This window comes from Polyodon spathula, chromosome 35 (genome assembly GCF_017654505.1).
Source record: "Polyodon spathula isolate WHYD16114869_AA chromosome 35, ASM1765450v1, whole genome shotgun sequence".
Lineage (NCBI taxonomy): Eukaryota > Metazoa > Chordata > Actinopteri > Acipenseriformes > Polyodontidae > Polyodon > Polyodon spathula.
The window spans coordinates 482,333-492,109 of NC_054568.1; the positions used below are offsets into that span (position 1 = coordinate 482,333).

Genomic DNA, 9,777 nt, shown 5'->3' on the forward strand with positions numbered 1-9,777 from the left:
AAGTCCTTTCAGCGTCGAAATCAAGGCAGTTTTGCGCAAATATACAGCTCCTCCTTCGGTTTCATGTACAAGACCATACGGCCCTGTGGTTGAAGTTGAAGACGTGAGGGTGAAAAATAAAAACAATTCCATTCATTTACAAAAAGTTGTGTTGTTTAAATAGTATCTAGGCTGAAAGCCTATTCTCTCGCTTATACGCGCATCCACCGATTTGCGCTCAGCCTGTGTCACTGTAGCAAGCCGTTTAACATTTCATCCACAATTTCTGATATCAATAATGTTTTGTTGATAAAAAAAAAAAAAATCGACAATTCTTAATGACACTTCTTTATATCAAAAACAGAATTCTAAAATAAAATTGTTGATATCAAAAATTGTATACATTATATATATTTTATATCGAGAATTCTCTTTCTGATATAAAAATGTGACAAGCCTGCCCTGGACTGGAGGGAGCACCCTTTCGCTTACAGGGACGAGGGAGGGAGCACTTCAGTCTCCGTGACTCAAGCCTGCCCTGGACTGGAGGGACCATACTAATATCCAAAATTATATTTTTGAAATGGGAAATACAATTGTTCATATCGAAAATACATATTATATATATATATATATATATATATATATATATATATATATAAATTATTATATATATATATATATTATATACTATATCACTGTTATTTAGTGCTTACACAATCTGTTAGATTATAATATATAATATATAATCTATAATTATAATAATGTATTAGCAGTCGCTTTTATCGAAATCGACTAGCTGGCTTTTCACAAAAGTGTTTGAACGGGGCAAAGCAAGCACCTTCACATTGCCCGTTTCAACGCGGAGCAAACTCACTAGGGATGACAATTTGTTTACCTGGCGATCAGCGCTTTTCTTAAACTAGATGGACTCCAAGTCGCGCTAAACCAATAGCGGCGACCAAATGCCGTTATCTGCAGCGATAAACCTGTTGAATTAAAATACTGTTCATATGGACGGCGGGTTGTATTGGGCTGTGCTGCTCAACTGGGGCGTGGACCTTGGGCGAAACATAACATGACAAACGAGTCACCTGTAGATGCGGACTCATCATTTTGGTACATGTTTAGCAACATGAAGTAGTAAAACCTAGGCCGTGTATGTTCGTGCTATCAGCGATAGTCCCGAGGGCAACGCGGAAATGGGTTTGTGATCTTCATGCACACACAAAATAAGAGAGAAAACAAAACACTGAACGTCTTTTGCAACTAAATTGACATTTTTATTTCTACAACTGCGTATGTGTTACATGTTTGACAAGAACATGAATATGCAAGCTTTAGTGAATGCAATCTTCAAAAACCAAATGCAACACATTATCTTTTCCGTGTTACAAATCGAAAGAGAAGGACTAGACGGTCGACGAGTTTTTAAACCAAGTCTATTTTTATGACTGCTATTGCGTATCCTGACCGTGTTCTAGGATAAGGATTTAAATACACTGTTTGCGCTCTTTTAGCTCGACAACGATGTGCACCCAGGCAAAACCACACATATATAAAATTATAAAACAGATTACAAAAATTACTAGCAGCGAGAGTTTCAGAATAAGACTCAACTACATTTTTTTAAATGATTTAAATAACAAAAAAAAAGCAAAATAAAAAAAAATTAAGAATTTGATCCAAAGGTACACTTCCACCCAAACGTCATAATCGTGGTTCTGCTACGACAAAACGGTGTGACATGTCACTGTATACAAATCCTCCAGTATGTGGTTTGCACATTGCTGTAGCTTTTTCCACTGGGTTGATTCGAGCAACCTCTAGACCACAGCTGGGTTTTAGAAGAGCATTGTAAGGATTCCTTTTAGACTGCATTAAAGGGGATGTAATCCGGGTGGCTTTCGCAGAGCTGTAAAATGATTGAATAAAATCACAAGTAATCAGATCCACTCTTTAGCCCGTTTACACAATTTCTCCAGCAACAAAAACAAATCTGTTCAATTCCTATCGGATGTGTGTCCCTCATTTACTCCTGGGCGCATTTTGAATGTTTTAACACATAGTTTCTATGCAGTAATGTAAATCACGACTTCTTTAATTAGATGCTTAAAAACACAATCTCTACAATTATACCTATTTTCTATTTACTCTTACAACTACATTTATTTTCACAGTGCATGCCTGTTATACTTCCGTGAAAATGTACAATTCAGCCCACAAGTGTACATACCTCAACTCAGTGGGGAATTACAGGATTACCAACATGTGAGCATTGCAAGAATTCATTTTGACTGTTATGTGGATTACATTGCAAGATAACAAACGCACAACTACAAAGGCACGAAAGTCACTTATTATTTTTAAGTTATTCTAGTCTGCATGTTTATATTCTAATGTATTATCTCCCCTCTGCTGTACGTTTGAGACGACAAAGCATTACCGCTGAAGTGTTTTCAGATCCAATATCGGTTCTCAGGGAGCGATTTGATTATACCCTGCTGGGATAACTACTGCAGCTACTACCTGGGAATTACCTTTCTTGCATCAACCAGTGATCAGTGTTCACTATTATCCTTCGCAGAGTCATGGGATTGCTTTACACAGGAGGGTAACCAATAACAGCCACGACCGCTTCAGGTGCTATCCGGGGATCGTTTGCAAGCATGGCAGAACTACATTCATGGAGTACAGTATTTATCCCCTGGTGAGGACGTGTACCCATGAAGTGGGGATCAACACTCAAAACACAAAATCTTTGTCAACAGTTTTGGTGAACAACGTATGCATCAAGGCTACATTCATGGGACCCTCAAGCCTGAACCCAATTACTTTGCATTGCGTCTGTTACAAGCTGATGGAGGTAAAAACTTCACATTAAAAGATACATACTGCTCAACATTAACGTCCGATATCCCTCCCAGTTAAAGATCTGAAGTGGCCTTTTATGTTTAGTTGTAAATCAATAGTATTTTGGGGTTTTCAGGTATACCAGATAAAGCCACCAAGCTTGAAATAAGAATCCATTGGGAGCAGCAAAAGAAAGAAAGAAACACACACATCTAAGCAAATCCATTCAAACTCATCAGCTAAATCTGCTTTGGTCAAATGTTTAATATGTTTTTTTTTTAGGTTTGGCTACAATAGCTCCTGCTGTAGAGGTGCTGTTGTACAGTTTGTATTCAGTTTCTACTCCTCCTTTGGTTGAAATAAAACAAAATCAACGACCAACATCTTTTTCCCTACAACTGATGGGCAGCCTATATAATACAGGCGTTGAGTTGAAAAATCAATGCTTAAGTGCCAGTTTTGTAATACGTGGTCAAGTTTTCATAACCCCATCCACAAACTAGGCACTGCAAGAAGCAAGCTGGAGCTGGGAAAGTTTCAATTGATTCATTTTGCAAGAGGCTGAGATTTTACTAAATCCCTCTACTTTTCATTACGTTATATCACTTGCCTAAAATACACATAAGGGGGGAAGAGATTGTTGAAAGGGCTTTAGGCTAAAGTGTTTAACAGCCAAACAGGAAAAAAAATTAATGTCACCTTAAAACGGAACGAAATGCACAAGCTGGCTTACATGGAGACTGTCTACCCAGCAAATCTGGTCGCTCAGATCGACAAATAAGAACACCATCCAAGTACACTTATTACAGATGTCCAACCTCCTTTCAGCAAATACTATACAAGTGCATCCATGTTATCATTCAAGCTTTTACCTAAATATATAAATTAGTTAACAGATCACTAAAAAAAAAACCATTCAAATAAGTCTTTCTAATGTCCCATCGCCAACACTGAGGCAAAAAATATATATATATTTCAACTGATGGAGAAAAGATCATAAAGTATCAATGTCCAAAAATGACAAGACAGATGATGTCTTCTCTGTAAAGCAGCTCTGCAAGAACAGTGAGACTGAGAACAATGGAGAGATTCGTGACAGCAACTCCTCTGCTCTGGGTAGCATCATCCTCCTGGAATCAACGCAAGCCACCCACTACATTTCGTCATTAAGTCCATAGTCTTCTTCTGGGAAATCTCCCACTGTGACAAACTGCGGCTTCACAAAGGCACCGTACTTGGGTTGGCACTCAAAATACCGCTTTCCGTTTACACTGTAATGAAGGGGAAGGAAGGGTTAAGTGCGGTTCATCCACAAATCAATATTACCTTTACACTAGCCATGCACCCACTACTGGGTGAAACACTTCATATTTAAATAATCAGGATCCAGGAGTTTGATGTAAATTAATTCTTCCTCCTTCACAGTTGCACGAAAAACTCCTACCTGTAAACCTACAGAGACTTATTCAAGCTGGAATAAGCGCAGGTGCAGTTCCAGCGCAAGCCCAGTTTACTTGTTTCCAGTATTTCTTAAATGATTACACCTGCATTGCACTAGGTACTGATGAAGTCCAGTAATCAAAACACACCTATATTCTTCATTCCAGTTGAGATGCATCATCTTACTGGTTTCCCGGTAATATATGCTGGTTATATTTTGTTAAAAACCTGTTAAGTTGTTAGTGCAATGTGAAGCAACAACTGTGTGTGTGTCACAAGCTCTTCCCACTTTGTAGGACAGTGCTATTTATATTTATGCAGGATCTGCAGGATAAGCACCTAATTCTAGGAGATATTCTTACCTGCCATCATGCTTTCCCAGAGGCTCGTCGTATTTGACTCCAACCCAGTAACCAGGTTTAAACTCGGTGTTCCCTACAATTAATAACATGCACGTTAACAAGATAAAAATACACTGTTTTATTACATTTCAATAGCTACAGCAGACTCGGCTTCGGGAAATAAACAAAATATGTATTATAAATCAGCCACAAGCGATTTATCCTAATCCAGGGGAAGATGTTTTTTGTCAATTAGCGTGAGAAGGTGATTCACCCACTCTTTTAAGCCGTACCATGCTTTGACCGCACACTTGCTACAGTGCAAGAATGCCTGCTGCGTCACATTCTCTGACAGTAGAGAGAGTTTAAACTGCTTGTAAACCAAGCCAATGAACGTTCTGGAAGAATGTTTAAAACCTAAATTAATAGAATTCCTTTCCCTCGATCAAGCTTTGAACTTACTTGCAGCACAATCTGAATGAACGTAAAATAGACTGCAAAACGAGATTTAAAAAAAAAATTAAAATTCACTCTGGACCACGGAATATGAAAAAGTTATCCGATGCTAGATCTACCGAAGCTAGTTGCTTAAAAACAGTTTTCTTGTGTCCTGAAAAATCTGAGAGAGATCTATCCTACAAAGGGAGGTAGTTTGAGATGCAGGTAACACTCACCGACATACATGACCGTGCCTCGCCTGGTGGGCTGCCCCATAACCTGCACCTCGCAGCGTAACCCTGGGGCCAAAGCCTCTGCCAGCAGCTTCTCCTCCGCATCCCTCTGCGCCTGCAGCTCCTCTTTCTGGGCAGCCTTCTCCTCGTTGAAGCGCCCCACCTTATTCTTCTTCAGGAACGAGCGGACTGACTCTACACACAGCAGCAAGGGATTACAGATTGACACGCCACCTGACTGGCAAAGCTAGAATGGCAGACACGCCAATGTAAAAATGTTAAGTAAGGATGAGTCAGACCATGAAGGCAAACAGAACAACTTCCTATGCAGTAAAGAGTGTACAAATGACAGAAATTGTTTTACATCAGAAAATAAATCTGCATGTTTGTATTGATCAGTAATTATTTGCCACACCACTGCACCACGAACTCAGAGCTACCCCTCATCACCCAACTGGCACAAACTTCACAATCTGGATATTTTTTTACCTGATCTCTTGTCATAAACATCATCCGGGAGCTCGAATTTCTCCACTGCTGACAGGTCTTCAAATCCCCCTGATTGGGTCCCGCTCTTATCAATCACCTGCAGGGAAAACAAGACTTCAAAAATCAGACACTGCTAAAAAAAAAAAAAAAAAAAAAAATTTAAAAAAAAGTGTCCTTGTAGCAAACAAGAGAATTCCATAAACTACCTGTCCTGCACATCCATTAACTCCAAAAAAACACGTTACAGCAAACATGTATTTTATGTTTAAAACACGGCATGGTAGGAGTCTGGGTTAGAAGCAGATCTCAGTTTATTTTTTTCAGGTCATCTGTTACACTTCCTGGGTCATTTCATAATATCACAACAGCAGTGACTCCTCGGTCAAAGCATGTTTCTGGCAAAGATTTCTATTCCCTGAGCTCACATGTATCCTGCAGTTGTCGTCCACAGGGTAGGACCCCATCAGTGCCTCGTTGTCGTCTAGTTTCTGGAGGAACGTGTCGGTGGAGCTGAAGAGCTGGAGGTCCATGCAAGATGCCTGGATCCCAACCACCAGCTCCAGCTTGCACTAAAAACAAGGAGGGGGCGAAAATAAATCAAGCATGGGAATGCACAGCATGGGAAAGGTTTTTAAAGAAGGAAATACACTCCACATATTTTTCAATTGTATGCATAACTGAATACAAATCTCTATAATTAGTTGATGTGGTCTCATTTTTCAGCTGAAGTTTGAACCACTCATTTGGTTTAGATTCTCTCCTATGTAACAGACTGCATGTTCTTTGATTGCTAACCAGAGAACAGGGTGTGGCCCAATCCCGGGAAACCGTTCTGAATCAAACTGGGAGAAAGCCTGCCCACTTTGGTTTACTACCTGCTTAGTGATCACTCAAAATATTGTGTTATAGGTATGTCTCATGTCATTCACTACACAAAACCACCTAAAAAGGCGACCCAGGCGCATAAAACAAAGGTTAAATGCTATCACGTACACAGGAGGCTGTGTGGTGCAGCGGTCAAAGAAAAAGGCTTGCATGCAGGAGGTCCCCCGGTTCAAATCCTGACTCACTCACTCTGTGACCCAGAGCAAGTCATTTAACCTCCTTGTGCGCAGTCTTTCGGCTGAGCCGTTGTTGTAAGTGACTCTGCAGCTGATGCACAGTTCACACACCCTAGCCTGTGCCTGCAAGTCGCCTTAGATAAAGGCTTTTGCAAGTACACGCATAGTGTGTACACGTTGAACAGATTTTCACTGGGAAGACGTATTTCGCAATCACCCGCAGCTACAATCCCAGTGTACACAAAATATTACAAAACACGTTTTAATAGTTTACTGATCTACTTATACAACTAAGACACAAATGAATAATGAAAATAGATATCGCATCCTCTTTCCAAGACGGTCAAACAGCAACGCATGACTATCATACATCAGCGATAGGTGATTAGGCATACATTGTGTGTGTGTGGCATTCAAAAAAATAAAAATTCGCTTTAACTAGTGTCACATTCTGCAGTGCCAAGTTACCACACAACTAAGAGACAGAGAGCAAAGCCGTGCGTCACACGCCTCCATTCAAATTCCGTGTGAAGCTACGCACTTGGTTAAATACACGAGAATACGGAGAGAGATGAGCGGGGCTCACCTTAAACTCCGCGATGGTGATCCCCCTGTTAAACCTGCGCAGAGACTCGAAGGCGCCGGCAGTGCTGGTCACTCGCACCGACACACTCGGGTTTGTCAGCACAGTCACGCCGTCCATGTTTTCAGCCACAGCACAACACCGCGATTCAACCAATTCCCAGTGGCTGTCTTTTATTAAACACTACTATTTATTTTTATTTTTTAAAATAGAGGTTTTTTTTTTTTTTTAAAATAAATATAATTTCTGTTTTACAACCGCTTTAACAATGCTGTAGCGCTCTTTCTCTTTCTCTGTCTCTGTCTCTATCCCACCCCTCGTTTATTTGCCACCCGTTTCTGGAAACTTCTACCGCTTCTACCCTAGCAACCAATCACAATTTTTTTTTAAAACGTCCTGTCCCGTAAAGCAGCCAATGCAGTCAGGGTCCTCCTTCTTTTTTAAGGGATTGTCGGCGCATGTCATCTACCATTATGTTATGTACATTTATTTCTTCGCTTATATTCTCTGCCATTTCCCTATACTTGTTTTTTTTTTTTAAATAAATTTGATTACACGTTTATTTCTCCATTTGTTTTTCTCTGCCTTCTGCTTTCAAAATATAATTTACTGTCGTTTCTTCACCTTCTCCCTCCCTTCATTTTCTGTTTGATATGTTTCTTTGCTGAATATATGTACTACCTTTCCCGAAGATATTTCTTGTTTCTGTTTCTTGTTCACAACTCTCAACCCTGATTAATGTTTTATGTCCTAAACTTAGTCTATTAATGTTAGTTTCTTCCTCCTGTTTGTATTTCCCTACTTTTTTTTTGCTTCAAAATCCACATTTTAATTTCCTAACATACTCAAGAGACAATTCTAATGCCTGTATCGAGCTTAGAGAATCTGTAAAAGTCACAATATAATTATCTTTATATTCCTCTATTTTATCTATTGCCATAAGGAGATTAGACAAAGGGCCATTAAAAACAGAAAATAGGAGGCACTTTTTTTACACAGAGAATTGTGAGGGTCTGGAACCAACTCCCCATTAATGTTGTTGAAGGTGAAACCCTGGGATCCTTCAAGAAGCTGCTTGATGAGATTCTGGGATCAATAAGCTACTAACAACCAAACGAGCAAGATGGGCCGAATGGCCTCCTCTCGTTTGTAAACTTTCTTCTGTTATTATTGCAATCAGTATCAGTAAATACTGATAAATGATTTGATAATCTCCCTCTTTTACACATTTCAAAGTGTCTATATAGTAAGCATATCCAGTTTGTCCAGATTTAGGTTCTTTTGATCCATCTGTTTATAGCTGTAATAATTTATTAATACCAAACCTCATTGCAATTGTCAATTCGATAACCTGTTCACCAGCTATATGAAGCAATGTAAATTTGTAAAAATGTTTAATTTGCACCATTTTCTAACACTTGAAATGATCAAGTCAGGAAGTTCAGCAATAGTTAAATTACACTTGACTGAAATCAAAATATCTTGTAAGATTTTCAGATGTACAGCTATGGCCATAAGGTTTGCATCACCTTGAATTTTAGGATTGATATATATATATATATATATATATATATATATATATATATATATATATATATATATATATATATATATATATATAGTAGTTCAGTATTTCATGTTAGATCTCTCATTGATGGATAAAATGATAGCCGTACTAGACCAGACATGGTTGACAAACAGAAGGAGATGCGATCCCAAGACCTCAAACGTCGCTTCTCCAGGTGAAAGTAGGAAAGAGAGATTGATGTTTACACTCAAAGGTGGCATCAGAACATTAACAAAAAGAACCCATTTTGAATCACTACAATTCTAATGCAAGGAAAAAAGCTGTTTTTTTTTTTTTTTTTTAAAAAGGAAGAGACATTTGAGGTCTTGAAAGCAAGTGATTCATTATTGTTCAGTGAGTCCAATTACAAGTATCACATCTTCTCTTTGTCTATCATGTTAAATGTTGAAATGTCACATTTTTCTATTTTTTGTCAGTTTAACATGTTCCTGGTAGTTTTTATATATTGTTTGTGCCAAGTCAATTTTGTGCACAACGAAAAAATCTTCACAGCAAGAAAAAGTAGAGCAGTGATAAAGTTGCTAAAACGAATGAGGCAAGAGATTGAATTCCAGCACTGCTTTAAAACTAACACCAGCTTCTGACTTCAGTTTTTGCTCGCTGTTTCTGAAAATGGTTCCTACAGCAGCTCTACTCCAGGACTTGGTCTGCATCGGTTCTTGAAGGATCCCAACGATTCAAAATTCTTCACGGGGTAGAGAATTGCATCTTTTAGATGACCTGAATATCAGGCAGGCAAACAAAACAAATTCTTGACCCTTTATTTTTAGAG

General features: G+C 38.8%; 1 protein-coding gene across 1 annotated transcript; it reads right to left on the minus strand.

Annotated features, from left to right (window-relative positions):
* Nucleotides 1-1,238: 1,238 nt before the first annotated feature.
* tbcb (tubulin folding cofactor B) lies at nucleotides 1,239-7,749 on the minus strand. Its single transcript, XM_041234647.1, has 6 exons — nucleotides 7,421-7,749; nucleotides 6,199-6,342; nucleotides 5,774-5,870; nucleotides 5,288-5,479; nucleotides 4,635-4,707; nucleotides 1,239-4,103 (listed from the first exon to the last, which is right to left on the minus strand). The coding sequence occupies exons 1-6, from the start codon at nucleotides 7,535-7,537 to the stop codon at nucleotides 3,986-3,988; spliced, it is 741 nt and encodes a 246-aa protein (XP_041090581.1). The 5' UTR covers nucleotides 7,538-7,749; the 3' UTR covers nucleotides 1,239-3,985.
* Nucleotides 7,750-9,777: the final 2,028 nt, after the last annotated feature.